This window comes from Tribolium madens, unplaced genomic scaffold (assembly GCF_015345945.1).
Source record: "Tribolium madens isolate multiple individuals breed KSU strain unplaced genomic scaffold, Tmad_KSU_1.1 Scaffold_19;HRSCAF=116;Tcas5.2_LG9, whole genome shotgun sequence".
Lineage (NCBI taxonomy): Eukaryota > Metazoa > Arthropoda > Insecta > Coleoptera > Tenebrionidae > Tribolium > Tribolium madens.
This window is the reverse complement of record NW_025400983.1, coordinates 4,552,042-4,572,748: the sequence shown is the minus strand read 5'-3', so window position 1 is coordinate 4,572,748 and position 20,707 is coordinate 4,552,042. Positions and strand designations below refer to the sequence as shown.

General features: G+C 36.7%; 5 protein-coding genes across 5 annotated transcripts in view; 1 reads left to right on the top strand and 4 right to left on the bottom strand.

Moving 5' to 3' along the window:
* LOC123011750 overlaps positions 1–5,414 on the bottom strand; it is a 32,728-nt gene extending 27,314 nt beyond the window's left edge. Inside the window, exon 1 of the mRNA XM_044409368.1 lies at positions 5,300–5,414. The gene's annotated coding sequence lies outside the window, so the exon portion shown is untranslated. The remainder of the gene's footprint in view (positions 1–5,299) is intronic.
* A 110-nt stretch (positions 5,415–5,524) lies between these two features.
* Positions 5,525–6,433, bottom strand: LOC123015165 (peroxisomal membrane protein 2). The gene is made up of 4 exons (XM_044414734.1): positions 6,248–6,433; positions 6,106–6,201; positions 5,775–6,057; positions 5,525–5,725 (listed from the first exon to the last, which is right to left on the bottom strand). Exons 1-4 carry the CDS (start codon positions 6,334–6,336, stop codon positions 5,636–5,638), a joined length of 558 nt encoding a protein of 185 aa, XP_044270669.1. The 5' UTR covers positions 6,337–6,433; the 3' UTR covers positions 5,525–5,635.
* Positions 6,434–6,514: 81 nt separating this feature from the next.
* On the bottom strand, positions 6,515–11,078 carry LOC123010141 (cystic fibrosis transmembrane conductance regulator-like). The gene is made up of 10 exons (XM_044406845.1): positions 10,886–11,078; positions 10,399–10,531; positions 10,268–10,318; positions 9,951–10,172; positions 9,527–9,906; positions 9,315–9,471; positions 7,832–9,263; positions 7,630–7,780; positions 7,355–7,585; positions 6,515–7,308 (listed from the first exon to the last, which is right to left on the bottom strand). Exons 1-10 carry the CDS (start codon positions 11,076–11,078, stop codon positions 6,593–6,595), a joined length of 3,666 nt encoding a protein of 1,221 aa, XP_044262780.1. The 3' UTR covers positions 6,515–6,592.
* A 627-nt stretch (positions 11,079–11,705) lies between these two features.
* On the top strand, positions 11,706–18,415 carry LOC123016070 (histone-lysine N-methyltransferase NSD3). The gene is made up of 9 exons (XM_044416287.1): positions 11,706–11,875; positions 12,058–13,181; positions 13,227–13,337; positions 14,400–14,539; positions 14,584–16,594; positions 16,649–16,835; positions 17,003–17,522; positions 17,571–17,909; positions 17,960–18,415. The coding sequence occupies exons 2-9, from the start codon at positions 12,074–12,076 to the stop codon at positions 18,305–18,307; spliced, it is 4,764 nt and encodes a 1,587-aa protein (XP_044272222.1). The 5' UTR covers positions 11,706–11,875; positions 12,058–12,073; the 3' UTR covers positions 18,308–18,415.
* Positions 18,388–20,638, bottom strand: LOC123016071 (dual specificity protein kinase TTK). The gene is made up of 4 exons (XM_044416288.1): positions 20,486–20,638; positions 19,852–20,436; positions 19,418–19,805; positions 18,388–18,699 (listed from the first exon to the last, which is right to left on the bottom strand). The coding sequence occupies exons 1-4, from the start codon at positions 20,578–20,580 to the stop codon at positions 18,430–18,432; spliced, it is 1,338 nt and encodes a 445-aa protein (XP_044272223.1). The 5' UTR covers positions 20,581–20,638; the 3' UTR covers positions 18,388–18,429.
* Between the last annotated feature and the right edge of the window lie 69 nt (positions 20,639–20,707).

Below are 20,707 nucleotides of genomic sequence, written 5' to 3'. Positions count from 1 at the left end.
AAATCGAAAATTATATAATTTTTTAATTTTTCAGCGTTTTAGCACGTTTTTCTCCAAACTTTTTGTTATTTTTATTGTTTAATTTTAAATTTCTGATAAATATTTTTAATAATTTACGTTTTATAGTATTTCAGAGACTATCAAAATGTTTTCTGGTAATCTGTGATTTCTTTTATTTTATTGGGCTCATGTGTTGACGTGCGGCATTGAAATCACTACATTTGAATTCTTATTTTCCATTGATATTTTCGGAAATTTTAGTTTAGTTTGCGTTTCTAATTAACTTTAATATTATTTTTTTTTCGCTTTCTGACGAAATAAAAAAACTGTTAAATTATCTAAATAACAAAGATGCTGAAGCATTTTTTGTAATTTATTGTGTTTTATCGTCGTTTTTATACGGTTTTGTATTTTTTTTTCGCTTCAATTTAATAGAACTAGTTAACATTTAGCTTTTGATTCAAAATTATCTAAATATCAAAGAGATTGAAGCATTTTTTTGTAATTTATTGAGTTTTATTGTCGTTTTTGTTCAATTTTATTCTTACTTTCGCTTCAATTTAATATAGCAATATTATTCAAAATTATCTAAATATTAAAGAGACTGAAGCATTTTATAATTTATTGAGTTTTATCGTCCTTTTTATTCAATTTTGTTCTTTTTTTTCTTCAATTTAATAAAACTATAGTCAACATTTTGCTTTTTATTCAAAATTATCTGAATATCAAAGAGACTGAAGCATTTTTTTTGGAATTTTTTGACTTTTATCGTCGTTTTTATTCAGTTTTGTTCTTTCTTTTGCTTAAATTTAATAAAACTGTAGTCAACATTTTGCTTTTTATTCAAAATTATCTAAATATCAAAGAGACTGAAGCATTTTTTTGTAATTTATTGACTTTTATCGTCTTTTTTATTCAATTTTGTTCTTTCTTTCACTTCAATTTAATAGAACTATAGTCAACATTTTGCTTTTTATTCAAAATTGAATGTTTTTTATAGCGATTAGGTAGATTAGATTTGTTGGAATTTTACTACAGAAAAATCTGTACAATTCAGAAACATATAATTTTTGGGTTCGTGTCTTAATCTTGCATTGATATATTCCAGAAATTCTGGGTTAATTTGGTATTTTTGATGAAAAATGTACATTTTGCAGAGATTTTACCAAACTGATTTCTTTCATACGTAACCAAAATTGTTATTCCTGACTCGTTTGAGATTAAGAAAAAAATTTCTCTTCTATTATTTGGGTTAGTGTTTTAAATTTTGGGTTTTAATTGAGATTATCGATAAAAAAAGTTATGGCAGTCTTTCATTCAGGTTTTGCAGAATTTTAGATATTCTATGGCAAGTGACTTCTTTTATATTAATATTTTTTCTTTGTTTGATGTAAAAAGTAATATTCATTGATATCTTTGGTTTTTGTTCCAAATTTTAATTTTTTTGTTTTTTCCTTGGCGCTGTGACATTGAAATTATACAAAAATTTATTGTATTGAAATCGGATTCTTTTTCTTTTTTATTACCACTTATTTCAGTTTTTTGTTCCTACGACCCGTTCCAATGAACACATTCTACAAAAATGGTCAACAAAACAAACGCATAAAATTTTTATTGTTATTTCTCTTTTCTATCCGACAATTAAATGTCTGTAATTATCATAGTCTTTGTGGCGACCACCAGGTGCAAGACATACTTAGAGCTAATAACAATTACTAGGCCATTAGGTACGTATCGAATATCGAATTTCATCACAAAAAATCTCGAATCTCTTACGCAAAAAATCGTCCAAATATCTCGTTAAGTCTTACATAAAGAAGACTTGTAATTTTCGTCACAATGTCCAAATTTTCGCCATCGAGGTCGGAGGTCGCCACCTGGTGTCACGGCTGGCTGCCGTCGACCGTTGACTTCGAGAGGGAGGATTCAAGCCCTCGATAATTCCATGGAATTAAGTTCTAAATCATAGATGCGAAACGCTGTCCTTGCAGATAATTTAAATGCAAATTGCGTGGAGTCATTACGCGTAATGATGCGATTTGATTAAATTTCAAGTGTTTTAATTGTGCTTCCGGTTGGAGAGGTATGTTGAGGAGTTTGTGTAAATCAAGGCGAGCCCTTAGAGGATCGGATTACTCGGCCGAGTGTGAGATTATCAACATTCTTTCTCTCCAAACAGATGATTTATTATGTGTTCCTCCCATCGGACGAAAAAATTCAAACCCGTTTTGACTCGATGATTTGTTTGCTATGGTCGGATCGCCGGCGCTTATTCATTTCGGACGTGGATAAATAAGATTCACTTTCTTTCGATATCTACCATTGAAACAACTCTCGTTAAATAATTCATTTTTTTATTTATTTATGTCATTGAAATCGCCGTTTTGTGTCTAGTCTAGCATTGATATCTCCAAAATTTGTGCTCAAATTTGAGTTTTAAGTTTTTGTATAGAGAAAAGTGCATCACAAAACTGACAAAAAATAATATTTTTTTATTTCTTTAGATCTTGTGTTTGCAGATTGACTGGCATTGACATCTCTTGTTGTAATTCAAATTTTTTTATAAAAATTTCTTTGTAAATTTTGTATTACTTCAGATTTTTTTACCCTGATTTTTTTGGATAAAAAATTGACAAGTTTCTTTTTGCATTACTTTTTCTGAGAACTCTCTACTATTGTGGTATCAACAAGAAATTACTCCCTAGGATTTCGGGATATTCGTGAATAGGTTGCCATAAATTTGATTTTGTTGGTTTTTGGTGACAAACAAAAGATATCGTAACCAGTGTCAAAATTTAGGTTAATCACCTGTCAGCTTGTATGGAGGTTTCAACTGATAGCTGACAGCAGGTTGACAGAAAACGTCAACCGTTAACTATAAAGGGTAACCAACCCTAAGCATTCAAAATTACTTCTGAAAATTCTAGTTACAAACAACATGAAAAACGTAATTTTCCTAAAAGTTCAAATCCTAGGTGGTAATTTATTGTTGATAAATCTGTATAAGCTTCCAAAGCGCAAAATTTAAATTTCTAATCTTGTAAAATGTTACACTATCGATATTTGTTTGCGAGAAGATCTTACATAAGTCATCCTGTATATTAAATATAGGATAATAAAAATCTATTAGTCGTTTTTTTTTTAATTAAGTTTCAAGGAATACTATACAGGCTAATTTAAATAAATTGGTGTATCTGTCATAAAAAAAAATATTTTTATAATTTCAGAATTTTTTATACTTTAACGTTCTTTACCTAAATAAAATTGGTTAAAATAAGTGATTTTTAAATCTGTAACTAATTTTCTATAGTATACAGGGTATTTCAGAACTCGCGCCCTAGAAAAAATTGTCAAGTAAAATAATATACCAGGAATATGGAAAAAATGTTAAAAAAATTATCTACAAAAATTTAAAATTATGAAGGTTTAAATTTTGCACACTTTATTTCAATTGAAAAAATATTTTTAAGTAGGTATGTACATGTTTTTTGCTCCAAGATATTAGAAGAGGAAATACTGTTTCCTGAATTGTAACTATTTTTAACGTTAATTGTGGTACTTGGATTCTAATGGGCAAAGTTTTTGTATCTTTACTAAATAATTATGAAAAAAAATATGCAGGTAACATTAAACAGACATAAAAAAGTCAAATGTCAAAAAATAAGTGTCAAAATATTTTGACATTTTACTTATTGGCATTTTTCTCTGGGGCGTGAAACACTCTGTATTAAAAAAAATGTTTTTTATTTATCTGTCATACAGTGGCGGACATCAAATCTATGTGACATCAAATTTATGTAAGTTTAAAAAATGTCAATGTAAGCCACGCTTTATTGTCATTATGATTGACGTTTGAAACTAAAATTTAAAAGTTTTAGTTAACATTTATTTTTAGCGTCAATTTTTGTGATTTTATATAAGTTCAATAAATTATTTTGAATTGTTGTCCTTTTTTCTCTAGCTACAAGGATAAAAATTACAAAAACCAAAAGTGAACTTAGTTGCCTAAGGCCCGTTTTACATTTTTATGTCAGTTAAATGACAATTCGTACAAAATTCCGTGTCCGCTAGTGTGCATTGTATTTAATTTCTGATTAAAGTAGTCTGTGATTTTGAAATTAGGTTGGCAACATTAAATAATGTAGACAGACGATATGACAATTAATAAGTCTCATATATCTTCTGTCTATATTTTGTTCTATGTTGCCAACCTAATTTATTTTAGAGTCACAGGCTACTCTGATTAGAACAAAACTATTGTATTTTTATTATATTTTCGTTTTTATTTTTTAAATTATTTTTTAAAAACAGTCTAAACAAAGTGTTCCTGCTGATACTACCTATACCTACTTATAAACAAACGGAAAAAATTCATCAAAATAAAAAATATCAATGCCGCTTTTTACACTAAGTTTATTAAAATCTATTTATTTTTCTGAAGAACTGACATTAAAATCCATTTTTTTTTTATAATTTGTGGATTGTATTTCTTAGAATAGATATACTAACCGAGAAAAACAAGTTACATGGGTCATTCTGTATATTAAATGTCGAGTAACAAACAATATTTGTTTTTTTTTTTAAGTTTGATTGATTGAGAGATGATTCCATAATTCCAATAATTTAGCTCATTTTCTTTAATCTCGTAATTGTACTAACATTAATTTTTTATTTTAGTTTTGCAGTTTAGCGAAATTTTCAAGTTTGATACTTGGAGATTCAAAACAGATTTCGTGCATTTGTATATTTTTAACCTTCCACCAGTAAATAAATAAAACACTAAATAATCCAAATGTTTACGTAAAATTCTCCACTTTCGTCAAAACTAGTCTGACATTTCGAGTAAACTTTGATAAATGTTTGTTTTTTCGTACCCAGATCATATAAATAAGAAACGTTTGAAAATTTGAATAAAAAACCACTCTCTCGTACCCTTAATGCTTTATTTACAAACAAAACCTTGACTAAAAATTGAATATTTATTCAAATATCGCTCGATCGATCACACGCGATCAAAACATTCACCGGATTTAAATCCCATTGAAAGCGTTTGGCTCGCTTACAAGCCGATTTAAAACCCTCGAGACACTTCAACAAAAGAAATAATACCGAGTGTTCGGTTCACCGCGCTACCATTCATCCACACAAAATGAGTTTATCATTGTATCAATCAACGTAATGAATTATTTAAACAAGTTCAATTATGCGCTGTTACAAAATACGACGCCTACTCGGACGCCTAATGGCCAATTAATTAGCGCAGCCTGCGTGATTGTTGTGCGATTTTGGCGCCCCTCACCCTTATTTAAAAATAATCCATTCAAACGATCACAACACTGAAAACTGAAACTGGATCACTACTGTTGTTTCAGTTGCGGCTCGCGCCAGACTAACGTGCTTTTGGCCGCTACAAGAACCATCGGTGCGTGATATCTGGAGGGGACGTGAGACTCCCCAATTTAACAAGCCATGTGCTAACACGGAACGTGTTTCTAACGATTTAAAAAACCCGTGTTTACGCTCATTTCAAATCAAACAACCAACCACTTTATTTATAACCAAATTACATCTAAATAACATTTCAAACACCCTTAAATTGGAATGATTACTTAATTATAAAAACAGCCCCCTTGGCTTATTTATCACGTTTGGCCTGTTGACGCCTCTTGTTGGCAATGTAAATCGTCCAGAAAAATCCCACAAGGTTGATGATAAAGACCCTCAACTGTAAAAAGTTAATAAAAGTTAGGCAACCAATTATACACCAAGCGTACCATCGGGGGTACAACGCTCAAATTGAGCAAATGAATGATGGTCAGGTACTTCCAACTGGACGTGAGGACACTCCAATACAAACTCTGTAACTGGTTAAGGGCCCCCTCGTGACTTTTGCCCTCCAACCTGGCCAGAACATACAACGTAAATGCTTGGTACAAAGGCGAGTAAATCAGTCGTTCAAGAAAGAGTTTCTTTGCGATGGGAAATGCCGCCTCTTCGGGGACCACTCGTTCCAGCCATGCGTAAAAATAGTGCGGGATGGTGCCCCCAAACAGCAATCTGTAGAAACAATTGTGACTTTTTTTAGTGGAGTTGGGGGTGTTTTACCCGAAAATGCCGTAAGCTAGGAGGCTGTGTTGATTAAGGACTTTGTTTCCAGAGATGCATTGGGAGGCGTAGTTCCCGGCGGTGGCTATAACACAGCTGAAATTGTGTTAATTACAAAATTATTGTGATTGGGGGTACTTACCACGTAATTGCTTTTGTTCGAATCGGGTGGTTGAATAATTGCTCGAAATAAAAACCTAACGCGTTGAATATGGGTTTTGAGAGGACCATTTTGGTTGTTGTTGATTACAATGATTAAAATGCACTTTTTTATCAGTTTAGTTGGGTTAAAAGTCAAGTTCACTTCGGTGTGATGCGAATTCGAGGAAATGGGAACGCGATTGCAGTTGATAGAATTTCGAAGCAATGAAACAATTTTTTTATTAATAGACAATTGGAACGATTTTATTTTAATGAATTTTGTTTTAAATACCAAAAACTATGTTTTATTTAGCCATCTGAGTAATTTTTGAGTTTATTGGTTTGGTTAGGCAACACATAATACGGCTTCGCCATTTAGTAATAAGATAGTCTTTTCACACTTTTCCAAAATTCGCGAATCGTGGCTTACAATTATTACAGTGCGTCCCAAAAAATGCTTCAGGTCGAAATAAACACTGGGATTGTCGATGATCACAATATCACTTTTATCTAATATCAGTCTTGCCAAGCAAATTATTTCTTTTTGCCCCTCGCTGAGGTCGAATATTTCTTCTTCCAAATCAAGGAAAAAAAATCTGTAGAAATTTAATGCTTTCAAAACGTCGCAAATTTCCGAGTTTGTGTGTTCTCCAAACGGGTCAACATTTTCTCGAATAGTTGACTGAAAGAAAATTGGGTCTTCTGAAAAGCCTGAAATTTTTCCACTCGAAGAAAGTTTCCCGTGAGGGTCGATAAGTGTGAAAATTAAATCGGTTTTTCCGGATCCACTATTGTCAATTATTCCAATTTTTTCCTTTCGGGAATCCCCAAAAGTCACGTTTTTTGAGTTGGGTACAAAAAGATCGACATTTTCGACTTGATTTTCTCCGATTTTTGGACAATTTTTCAATACAAATTTTGTTTTTTTCTGATAAGAATAGTCCAAAATTCGCTCCACTGAATTAAAGTGTGTTTCAAATTCACTCCATTTTAAAAGTCCCTCGCTCAAAATTTGTATGAGGAAAAGGCTTTGATGCAGGGCAAAATGTATATTGAGTGATTCTGAAAAAATTCTTTGTTATTGTTTTAAAAGTTTTTTTTTTAATACCAGACGTAACGACCAAAAATCGGCTTATTACTACTCCAAGAAATATGGAAGAAACTAAATTAAAAGAAATGAAAAAAATTCTTTTGGTACACATATACGTAAAAGATGCAGATGTGTACAAATCTAAACGGTTTTCAAACTCTTGGTAAAAAACAGAATTGGTATTTTGTGCCCGTATTGTTGTTAATCCTTCTAAAGTAGAGTTAAAATAATCAATAATTAAACTTTTGGCTAAAAAAAATAATTTTAATTTTGTTTGTCTCTATAAATACTACCTGAGGCTTCCAATCTCTTCACGTCAGTTGCAACTGAACGAAATTTTTTTTGCAAAGTTGTAACACTGAGAATAAAAATTGTAACAGCCACTAGAAAAATCTTTTGCACTAGAATTAACTCAACTATGGCCCATATTGCGCTAAATAAAGTCTAGAAATAACAAAATTTAATTAGGTACACTTAAATTATTATTTTTTAAACCTTGCAAGAATCGTAATACAAAAACGGTAAAATTTCATCCAAAACGAGCAAATCTCTTGAAAACCGACTCAAAACTTGTCCACTCAAATTTTTGCTAAAAAACGCCAAGTCGGCGTTTAACACGGCTTGTGATAAAAATTTGTAAAGTTTAATTGAAGCCTTTTTGATAAAAATAAGAAAATTAACATTGGAAATAACGATGAAAATCAAATAAATCATAAACAGGGCGATATGTCTAGCTATTATATTTTTTCGCTCCTTTAATTCGACTTTCCAGGAGATTAGAGATGTGTCGAAAATTTTGACCATTAGTGGCAAACAAGCCACAAGAAAAATTACGAAAAAGACGAGAAAAAAACCGGTTGTTTGGATCCATTTCTTGTAAATTTTGAAATCAACGCTCCCACCTCTAGTCTCTTCCTCAAAAAAAAATTTAAGAGGCTCAGGTTTTGGTAACAATTGGGTTATTTCATCACTCGCGTCATCGACAGTATCCTCAATTTTTGGTTCTTGAAACAAGTCAAAATTTCGAATTTTTGTTTCAAATTTTTCAACAGAAATTATTTTTCCTTTGTCTAAAACCACACAATTCGGGCAATCGAACATTTCTCTTGCTGTCCAAACCACCAGTTTTTCTCGGAGAAATGACGCACATTTTTCAAATATCAAATTCTTTGTTTCGTGATCTAGACTAGCCAAAGGGTCATCTAGTAGATAAATATCACAGTTTTTGTAAACAGCCCGAGCTAAGTTAATCCGAGCCCTTTGCCCTTTACTCAAACTCGAGCTTTGAATTGGGGTCAAATCGCCCAGTTTTTTGAGGTCAAAGCTCAAGTCGCAAACTTGCAAAACTTGGTTGTATCTCATCTCATCAAAATTTTCCTCGAATAATATGTTTTGGCGTATTGTCGACGCAAAAATCCAAGGTTTTTGGGACGAAAAAGTGAGAGAACCTTGAGTTAAAACCTGGCCTGTGATTGGCTCAAACTCTCGCAAAATTGTCTTCAAAAGGGAGGTTTTCCCACTACCGACTGCACCAGTCACTAGGTGTAGACCCGTCCCAAGGTCAAGGTTAATGTCGCGAAGCACGGTTTCCCTATTTAGTGTTACAGTGACCTTTGTTAGGGCTATTTGGGCACTTGAGGCACCCACTGGTACCCTTATTGGTACTTCGCCCAGTTGTAAAAAACAGTCGAGTCGGTCAATAGTGGCCAAAGTTTCGGCACTCTGACTTACAGAAAGTGGCACAAGTGTCAATAACACGTGACCCAAAATTTGGTAAATCTGGAAGAGGTTAAAAATGGCGTCTAGGGACATTTTATTGAGGTACATGGCCGTCCAGGGGAAGAAACTGGCACAAATCCAGAGTGTGGCATTTGAGGAGATGAGAAATTTGAGTAGGAAAATCTTATGAGTGAGACTGATTTCCTCCCTGGAAAATTATTTCGGAAAATTATTGATTAACTCAAAGTGGGTGAGTTACGATCGAATTTTGCACAGTTTTTCCCCGAAAACCGTCTCCCATTTGTTCATTTTCACTGATTTTATTCCAGATAAAACGGTTTGGGTGAAACCGAAACGACTCTCAGTTGTTTCCAGCATTATTGTTTTCAGAATTTTTGATTTAAGGGCCCAGCGGACTGAAATTTGTGAAAATATACTGCGTGACTTTAAAAATGTGTTTTTTTTAACCACCTTGCAGTACTAATATACCCAGGAAAAAAATTATTGGAACTAAAACTGTGAATCCTACTTTTCTGAAAATTAAATAAATTAAGAAAATTGATTGTAAAATGTAGATCCAGACGTCATTGGCTCTTCGCAGAGATGTGTTAAGGTTATGACAATCCTTAGTTATGAAAGTCAAAATTTTGCCAAAATGCACTTGAGGCAATTTTAAACTTTTTCGGTAAATGAGCCCACAAAGGGCCGATTCGACTTGTAATTGCAACAATTTCAGCTTAAACATGTACCACTGGTCGTAGAGAGTTTCCAAAAGGAATAAAGCGACCAATGAAAAGCCAAAAACACTTCGGGATTCCAAAAATTTGTCAATCAGGAACGGATAACCAATACTAAAAAATTGTTAAAAAACTGATAAATCAATTAGAATACTGACATTAATGAAGTTTTAACAATTAATTGAGTTAGACCCAAGAAAAAGTAGGTGAAAAAGTGACACTTGAGAAGTGGCTCAATGATTGAAAGCTTTTTCTTTTTTGGTTTCAACTCAAGCCAAATTTTTTCCAATTTTTCACACAAATATTTCGATTTTAAATTTTCTGGTAATTCACACAAGTCCTTGCCCCAATCTCTCTTTACGAACAAATTGGCAAAACACCTGAACCAAAATTAGAAATTAATTAGATCAAGTCATACGTAAAAATCCATACAAGAAGAAATTTTTTGTGTGGATTATTTTCTTTTTGTGGCCACTTTCCATCACTCTTATCACTTTCAAACCGAGTAACTACTTCCTTATCAATACTGCGCAAATAAAACACAAATTTTGTCGAAAAAGACACTTTATTGCACCGTGTTGCTTTAACAGGAGGAGCCCCCGTCACATGGGGGGCAACAGCAGGGAGAGCAAGTCGGTGGACAAATCTGACAACAGGGCATCAACACGCAGGGTTGGGGACAACAGGGCACGCAGAGGGGCGCACACGGACACGGCGGGGGCGGCGCGCACGGACACACCTGGACAGGGACGCAGCACGACGTGGGGGCGCAAGGTGGACAGCAGCAAGGGGGGCACGACATTTTAGAGAAAAATAACTGAGAATTTTGAAACTCGACTAAACGGCTTAGGATTTTTTCGAAACTGAGTTGTTTACTTGCGTTGCTATGGAGAAAAGGGGTCACAGGTGACTATCCTGAATTTTAAACGTCAAAAAAGACGATTTTGGGGTAGGTAATTTTTTTTAATGTGGGGGCGTATTTACATTAAAGTTTTTTGGTTTTGACGATTTATTTACATAAAATTTAGAATTACAAAAATTTAGACAAATATAGCAAAAATTCCGACTTTTTCCTTAAGTCTACTCCACTAACAGCATTTCTTTCCGTTTCCGTTCCCGTTGCCGTTGGATGGGCAGCACGGCGGGGGGCAGGGGCAACAGCAAGGCACCACGCAGGGTACGTAGACACAGGGCGGGGGGCAGCAAGGGACGCAACAGGGGGCGCAGCAAGGGGTGCAACAGGGTGCACAGCATGGGGCGCAGCAGGGAGTAGGGCAGCAAGACATTTTTCTGGGTTTTTTTCAAAATTGGGTTGAAACACTGAGAATTTTGAGCTGAAAGAGCTAAACTGCGTGAAAGATTTTTCGGAAATGAATTGTTTACTGGCGTTGTCGGGGTGATGGGGGCTGTTGTTCCGCAGCCACAGCGATTTTTTATCTATCAAAATAAAAACATTCCAGAAATTAAATTAAAACAAATCGTTAACACAAAATTGTGAAAATCATACAATACCCTGAAACTAGTGGTAAATGTCGATTTTTTAATTCAAGGACATTAAGGGGGCATTTTTTATCCATTTATGAACGTACTCGTAAGAATAAATTAAAGATTATTATAAATGTAAGGTAATTAAGTCGACTTACTTAAATATTATTGCGTTTTATGTTTGTTTTTATTTTTCTTGGCTTGAGAATATTTTAAATATAAATACCAGGGTCATGCAATGTCATTGACCCAAAATACAGTTTTTGAACGTACTCTTATAAAATATTGAAAGAAATGTAAATTAGTGTTTAAAATGTTTGATAATTGATCAATAGTCGTACTAATACTCGGAATAAATCTAATTCTGTGTTAAATAATTTATTTTTATCGATTTGTGTCAGCGACTAACTTCATGCTATTTGAAAAATGAAAAAGCGGGAAAGTGCAAAAGAAGTTTGCACCAAACTTCATGTCATAATATCGCAAAAACTTTTTTCACTTCAAGCCAAAAACAATTATGTTGATAAAGTTCCTATTCCGTTCTAAGTAAAAAATGATGCTAAATAATAATCAGTGTTCACTTCAAGTCAGTTAAATGGTGAGTGTGTCATTGGCTAACTTTCCCTCTCGGTCTACTTACAGTCTTAAAAACTAAAAATTTTCCTTAAAAACCATCTGAAACGCTTTAATTATGTCACGATCTTGTCCCCTTGTCGGTCTAATTGCTGTTCCGAGCCCAAAACTGCCGACCAAGTCGCCCTAACCTCACTTTCGTCCCAGGCTGTTGGCTTGTGTGATGGATTCGCCTCAAGCCTGTCTGAGTTCTAGTCCCGAAATAATCAGTCCTGGAGGAAAGAGTCGCTATGGTAGGACCCGACGCCCCAAAATCTCGCGCGACTTCTGCAACATCGACGACATTATCCTCGATGATAACCCCCCGGAAGTGAAGTCGCCTCTCAAGGCCCGCGACATCGTGTTCGAGATCAAAGACGAGTTTACGAAACTCGACGATTTGGGGATGAAAGTGGCGAATAATTTCAAGTCGCATCGGGGCTTGGATGGTTCGATCAAAGAGCGCAAGTTTTTCAAAAGTGCTGTTGAGAGCAAGGTTGAAGTGCCGACCGTCGTGGACGTGAGCAAAGTGCTCAAGTTGATCTCGAAGCCCGGTGTGGAGTACGAGGCGAAAGCCTCGCCGAAAAGCGCCCTGAAGACGTACTCAAACCGGAGGAAACACCTGGAGAGCGACTGCGTGATTGAGAGCTTTGGTTTGCCGGACGAACCGATCGTTCCAGTGAAGAGCCCCGCGTTTCAGCGCAACACTAACATCGACGTGGACTTCGCGGGCGAAAATGACGTGAATTTGCCCAATCCGTGGACGTTTGACGAGATTTTCACCACCGAACCGATCTCTAACGTGGGCGAGATGAGTTGTGCCAGAGGCGGGGCCTCCAAATTGCCCACGAACGGACTGTCTGATGAGAACACCCCCAAGGGGGCTAAGAAGAGGTTGTTTGTTCAAATAAATAAAATTTCACCTGTCTCGAAGAGAACCAAAGTTGGGAGTAGCCCCCCTAAGAGGGTTTTAAGGTCGAATGCGGAGGCAAATTTGCTTCAGATTGTGAATATCAAGTCGCCCGGAAATGAAACAAATGATAGTGTGGGGGAGACAGAACTGTCAAAAGTAGGCCAAGAACTTGATGAACACACTCAGGAGTTGCCAAATATAAGTCAAAAATCCTTAAGGTCAAGTACACTAAAAAATAAGTCACATGAGAAAAGTAAAACAAAAAAAGTCATAAATCCGGTCAAAGTAGCGAAAGAAATTTCAGACGAAAAAAAACAACAGGAAGTTGAGATAGAAAACGAGACGAAGGAGGAGGAATTTAAAGTTGTTGTCAAAGAAGGTCAGTATTGTGTTTCTTGGGGCACTAAAAAATTTTTTTTTGCAGAAGTCATCGAATTTGAAGTTGGAGATTTAACTTGGGCGAAAATTGGTAATTTTCCCTATTGGCCTTGCATGATTGCACAAGAACCGACAACTGGATCCCATAAGAAATTCGGTAATTGGTTGGAGTTTGTCATGTGACAATAAGAACGGACCGCAGACTAAACACTTCCCATTCCCTTTAAATAAAAAAATTGAAGGAATGACGATGAAATAATCGTTTTTAGTACCAAATTAGTTCTATAATCTTCATTGATTGTGTTGGACAAATTTTAATTTTTTATTCAATGTACTTTGTGTTAAAATCCAATGAAGATACAGGATGTGTCAGAACTCGCCCTGCATAGAAAAATTTCAAGTAAGATAAGATACCAGAAACATGGAAAGAATGTTTAAAAATTCTATCTGTTAAAAATTTTAACATTTAATTTTTGACATTTGACATTTTTTATATCGATTTAATGATAGTGATAATCTTGTATATGTTTTTTTATAATTATTTAGTAAAGGTACACAAATTTTGCCAATTAAAGCCACAAAAAAACATTAAATACAGAATTTTTCTAATAGCCTGTAGCAAAAAAAACTTGGAAAATCATTTCCAGGGTGAATATAAAGTATTGAATCAAGCGTTTTTTTTTAAATCATTTGTCTCCAGAAAATAATAATTATTATAAATTAAAGTAAAATAAAAAATGTGATCATATTTTGGGAACGAAATTTTGTATTATGCGATTCTTTTTTTGTCAAAATTGCAATTTTTGTAAAAAACAATTAAAGAAATTAAATATAAAGTGGATGATTGTAATCCTTATATCATAACCTTCATGAAAAAATGGTTTTATAGTGGGTTGCCATTTAAAAAAATTAGAAATTTTGTAGAACTCAAAAACAAAAGAAAAATTTTATTCTTGGTAAGACATCACATTTTTATACTACTTTATCATTCATCAATTAGTTTTACCAGAATATAAATAGTTTAAGCAAAAAACGTTTGGTTCCATACTTTTTATTTACCTGGTATAATTCTTGTCTTGTCTGTTTCATTTATCTCCAGAAGTTATCAGTTTTTTTCGATAAAATGGCAAAGACAAGACACTTTTTGCGGTTTGTTCGTTTATTCGTGCACGTTTTAATTAAAACTAATTTGTGTTGTGTTTTAATATTTTTTATTTAGTTGTGAATCGGGTCCATCCTCTTTATCACGTGAGATTTTTGGGCGATAACGGTCGAAGGTCATGGGTGCATGGCCAAAACGTAATGCTTTTCTACGACAAGGACGACCTTGAACGACTTTCAAAAAAGCTCAAGGACGAGGTAATTTACCGCTCTGAATAACATGTTTTAAGTTTAATTTTTAGGGAAAATTTAAATCGTCTTATATCAAAGAGTGTTGCTTTATAAAGCCGACCCAGATGGCCAAATGGCAACAAGGCGTCTCCGAGGCCGATTCTCTGAGATATAAAACAGTTGACGAACGTTTGAACTACTTTTTCGAAATGTTCGAACGCGAACGCGAAAGGAAAAACAAACTGAAGCAAGAAAAGAAGAAATTGTATGAGGATAGGAAACGATTGCGGTTGTCGGGCGCTGAAAATTTGGCGAAAAAAGTGAAAATTGAAGAAAGTGTAATCCCAGTTGAGGAAATTAAAACGGAACCAGTTGAAACGTTAGAAAACGAGTTGCCTAAAGAAGAACCAGTAGAGATCATTTCAAATCCCGAGAGTTTGAAACCGTTTTCAAAAAAGAAGAAGTATTTGAAAAAGGAAGAATTCTCGGAGGAGCAGCTCGAAGCCCGGAAGAAATTGCGCCACCCGCAAGTCAGAGAGGAAATCCCAGAACCGCTGAAAAAATTCAATCGAGTTTCGATTGAAGAAAACGAAGAAACGAAATCAAGGAAGAAGCCCCAAAACGGCGAAACTTCCGACACCGACTCGAAACTCAGCGATAACAGCTCGATGCCCCCCTCGATGGAATCCCAGGCGGCGTTGTTTCGGCGAAACAACATTTTTCGGGGAATCCCCAAGGAGAAGGTGTGTCAAATTTGCGAAAAAAACGGCGAAGTTTTCAAATGCAAGGGCCCTTGTAACGGTGTTTATCACTACGAGTGTGCCATGAATCGTGTCGTGGAGCAAAAAGAGGAGAAAAGCACCGTTGAGATAATTTCAATGGAGTCGAAACAACCCTTGCCCGATTTGAGTACATCCCCGAATTACAAAGGAATGTCATTGGCTGAGAAAATCGATCTTCGGATGAAAGAAATAATGAAAAAATTCGACTACCAATCGGTATATTGCGAATCAACAGACTCAAGTAGCGAAGAGTATGTTTTGGAGGAGGTTGTCAAACAGGTCACGCCCGAAAAATCAAAAACCCAATCGAAACTCTCCCTCACTGTCACTGCCACGCCCTCGAAGAAGGAAGTACCAATCATAAAACACGTCACTGCCGATAATATCAGTTACATTTGTGTTACCAACGAGGCACCGAAAGAGGCCGAATCGGGGAAAGACAATTTCACCCATTTGAAATGTGCATGGTGTGTCACAGATGAGGCACCTCAGTGTCTCGTTTGCAACAAGGAAGAGTCCGAAATGGGGTCAAAGGTGCGTCAGAAGTGCTCCCTCCACCAATGTGGTAGATATTATCACCCCGAGTGCCTCAAATTATGGCCTCAGACTCAATGGTCGCTTCTTATCAAATCGGACAGTTTCGTATGTCCGCGTCACGTGTGCCATACGTGCATTTCCGATGATCCCCGAGCGGCGAATTCGCGTTGCACGAGTGACAAAGTCGTGAAATGCCTCAAATGCCCCGCGACTTACCACTCGAGTAATTACTGTGTGCCCGCAGGGACGGAAATATTGACAGCATCGCAAATAATATGCCCGAGGCATTTCACCAATAGCAAAAAACGTAACTACCAATCAACGATCAACGCAAATTGGTGTTTCATTTGTTCCAAAGGGGGCGACTTGATTTGTTGCGAGACTTGCCCCACGAGTGTGCATAGAGAGTGTCTCCCGGGGGATTTGGACGAAGTTGAGACGTTTTTCTGCGAGGATTGTCAATCGGGCCGGTTGCCCCTCTACGATGAGATTGTTTGGGTGAAATTGGGGTCGTTTAGGTGGTGGCCTGCGGTGATTTTATTCCCAAATGAGGTTCCAGATAACGTGAAAAATATCCCACATAGTAAGGGGGAATTCGTCGTGAAGTTTTACGGAACTTATGATCATTATTGGGTGGGGAGGGGGAGGACGTTCCTGTTTCAGGAAGGGGATAGGGGGCATTCGGGATCGGTGAAAAAACGAGTCGATAATGCGTTTCTTAAGGCAATCGGAGAGGCTGCGGCGGCACACGAGTTGAAAAAACGTAATTTAATAAATAAAACAGTCGAGGTTTCATTTAATTGAGTGAATTTTGTAGAGTTTAAAGCGAGGAAATTTGAGGAGAAGAATAGTGGGATGAAACCGCCCCCATATATCAGGATTAAGGTCAACAAACCCGTGGGAAATGTGAGGTTGTTTGATGGAAATACGAGCAATACGACCTCTTGTGATTGTGATCCGAACCATCCACATCCCTGTGGCCCGGATAGCGACTGTTTAAATAGGTTTGTTGCAAAATATCATTTTTTTACTTAAACAAAGTCGCCTGTGACTGAAATTAAGTTGGCAACATTGACTATCAAACTCAAATGTCACAATTTTATAGACAATGTGGAGGGGCGGTAGCTGTTGCCACTAGATTTTTTTCATAAATTAAAAAAAATAATTTTAGGTTGCTTTTGACCGAGTGCAACCCTGACGTGTGTCCGGCCGGCGAGCGCTGCAACAACCAATGTTTCGAGAAGCGCGAGTACCCCCCATTGGTGCCCCACCGTACGCTTTTCCGCGGTTGGGGTCTCAAAACGCTCGCCCCCATCCGAAAAGGTCAATTCGTGATTGAATACGTTGGGGAAATGATCGACGAACAGGAGTACCAACGTCGCGTCCAAAAAATGCACGAACAAAAAGAAGAAAACTACTATTTCCTCACGATTGACAAGGACAGAATGTTGGATGCTGGTCCGAAAGGCAACGTTGCCAGATTTATGAACCATTCGTGTGACCCCAACTGTGAAACGCAGAAATGGACGGTAAATGGTGACACCCGTGTTGGATTGTTTGCAAAATGTGACATTCCGGCCGGTACTGAACTCACTTTTAATTATAATTTAGAGTGTATTGGAAAAGAGAAGAAGATCTGTCATTGTGGGGCTCCCAATTGTAGTGGCTACATCGGGGTTAAAGTGAAAACGGTGAGTTTTTTTTTGCTTCGTTAGGTTGGTAATAAAAAGTGTCTCTAGGATAATCCTCCGAGGAAATCCACCAAACCCAAAAAGAAGAAAACACCACCGCCTGAAATTGTCGATAATGACAATCCCTGTTTTATCTGCGGCAAACAGGGCGACGTTGCCGCTTGCAATAACAAAATCTGTACAAAGTATTATCATTTAGCGTGTGTGGGCCTGGAGGCGTGGCCTGAGGGCGGGAAGTGGGTGTGTCAATGGCACAATTGTAACATTTGTACCAAACGCACCATCCGTTGTTGTGTCAAATGTATTAACTCGTATTGTCCGTCTCACTCTGACGGTAACGTCCGCTACGACAAACTCCTAGGGTTCATTTGTAGCGACCATGACCCGGTGAGTATCCCCTCTCTTGTGATTGGCTGAATTTTGACGAATCCGATTAGTCGAAGGAATCAAACGCGATTGTGCCGAGTGACGTGCCTGCACCCGATTCGTGTGTGACCGACGAGGGCGTGGTCACGTCAACAACTCCCGATTTGCGTATGAACGGCATTACTTCCACACCAGTGAAGAAAAATGACAGTTCGCACGACGAAAGTGTGGTGAGTTCGTCCGAAAAGAAACGGAAGAAGAAAGTTAAAAACACTGCCAATTTTTTACACGAAAACGAAGTCAAATTGAGTCATTTCACTCCTGAGAAGTATTTGAGGACGAGGAGTAGGATTAATGACCCTGAAAGGGACCTCCCGATCCGAAAACGTACCAGACTTAGATGTGGGAATTCCTTGTAAATTCTGATAGAAATTTGGGGTTTAATCGCATGCTTAAATGGATAAGGTTCTATTTATTCAGTGTTTCATAAGGCGATTAATAAATTTTTTAATATAATATAATATTGTATAAAGGGGTTTATTTACACTAAACTATGGAACATGTTTTCGTATTCGGTGATCAGTTCGTCGATTGAGGGTCTGGATTTGACACTTCGTTGCAGGCACTTTTTTATCGTATTAATTAGTTTCTGGGGGACCCAATCGGCCTCGGGGAACTCGATTCTGTGGTCGGGGTTCACGATCGTGGAGAGTTTCACCCAGATTTGCGTGATGTGTTGGAAGGGGGTGCGTCGGTAGACCAGTTGGTATAAAATACACCCCAGCGACCACACGTCAGACTTATAACTAATCTGAAAAAAAAAATGCTTAATAATTACATTCGGATGTGGATAGAGTTTTTTTAAAAGTTTCAAGCGTAACATCATTCACAGCTAATGAATGATGTTTCACAGCTAAACTCTTACATATTAATGTACATCAAGTACATATAAGTCTAGATACATCTTTAATTTAAAGGCCGATTCACACTTTAGTCATTCAGGTTAAATTTAATCACATCAATAATGACAAAAATCTGTAAGTTTGCTACCCTATGCTAATTATGTTGTTAATTTTAATTATTTTTTGCTACATGGGGTACACATTTATTTGAAAAAATATTTCTTTAGGGAAGATTGAGGTTAGGATTGTTTGAATTTTCGCATGGTTGCTACCTTAAAATGATCCCTTTCAACTACTTTGATGCACATTAACATGAAAACGAGTATAATTATGTAAAGTCCTTTATTGACCTTTAAGTGTTAAAATTTGAAAAAAAAAAGTATACAGTGCATCGCACGAAATTATTTTCAACTATACAGCGTGTCCCAAAAGTAAGTTGCAATATAAACTTGTTTCTTTTTAAATTGAAACTCCATATTAGGGTAGCAAAAGTTGGTATTGTAACTTATTTTTGGGACACGCTGTATAGTTGAAAGTGATTCCTGTAAAATTTTTGAAAAATTGAGCATTTCAAGGTCAATAATGGACATTACCAACTCGTAACCCATTTGGGTGAATTTTAATTACTTTGTACTTTGGTTTTCCAAACGTGGGGCTGTTCACGTTCGAACTAGTCTCACCACTTAAAGCTTCGGGGCTTATGTAATTGAAGGAGCCCTCGGGGACCCCCTTGAAAACACTGGTCATATCATTTTGAATACAACTGGAGATTCCGAAGTCGATGAGTTTTAAATAACCCCCGACTTCGAGGAAATTCGCCGGTTTTAAGTCCGAATGAACGATTCCATTTGAATGAATTTGCTTAACGGCGTACAACATTTCCATCCAATAGTAAAGCAGCATGTAGAGGGGCATATGAGCGGTGTTGAGGGCGGATTCTTTCAAAATTTTCGATAAGTCAGTACCACCAACCTCCAGTACGACCAACAAAGTTTTTTCCTCCTCCTTAATTTCACTAGAAAAATAATTAGAATTTTAATGGAAACTGGCTACCAACTTACTAATCAAACATTTTAATGATGCGATTGCACTTTTGTAACTTCTCCAACATTTTCACCTCGTTAATAAACCCCTTGGCCGAGTCTTTATTCTCAAGCGAGACCACTTTGATCGCTCTGTGACTCTTCGTCTGGGGGTTAAAACAGTGAAAAACCTGTGAACTTCCCCCTTTTCCCAGCTCGTTCAAAACAGTGTAGGCAACATCGTTGACTTGAATTTTCCCAAATGAGATCTCTGGTGGTATTTGCACGGTGTCGACATCACAATCACGTGGGGTCTGCAGCCTCACGCTGCATTGCACCTTCGGCGGGATTTTATTCTTAGGGGTGGTGTAAATGAAGTTGGGTTTGGCGACAGGACATGGGGTCACGAACTTCTCGCAAGGGGGCTCTTTGGACGGCGTCAAAAGCGGGGGGAAGTTGAGGTCGAAACTGTCCTGCAGGGGGGTCGGGGACTGCCGGGTTTCCGTAGTGGGGTAATAGGAATTGGCGCGTTCTTGGCTGTGCTCCGCTTCCTCGATTTCCTTCTGGATTTCGTCGAGGCGAAGCGGCTTGATTTTGAGGAACTTGCGGCGCTGGCATTGTCGCCTGGGGCAAATATAAAGTTTTTCGCACCAAGTAGGGAAAAATCACTTACCGTTTGATTGTACTAAAGGCAAATCGTGGCTCCGTTGAATTATTTTCGGGTCGGGGCTGTGTTAACATCGAGAAATCACCAGTCAAAGAACTCATTTCAAATTTGTTTTTTCAACGGTTTTCCGCCATGACACCAACCGTAACCACCAAAGTCACTAGTGTCATTCATCATGACAATTTTTCACACTTCTTTTGCATCAATTACGGGAAAATCACTTATTTA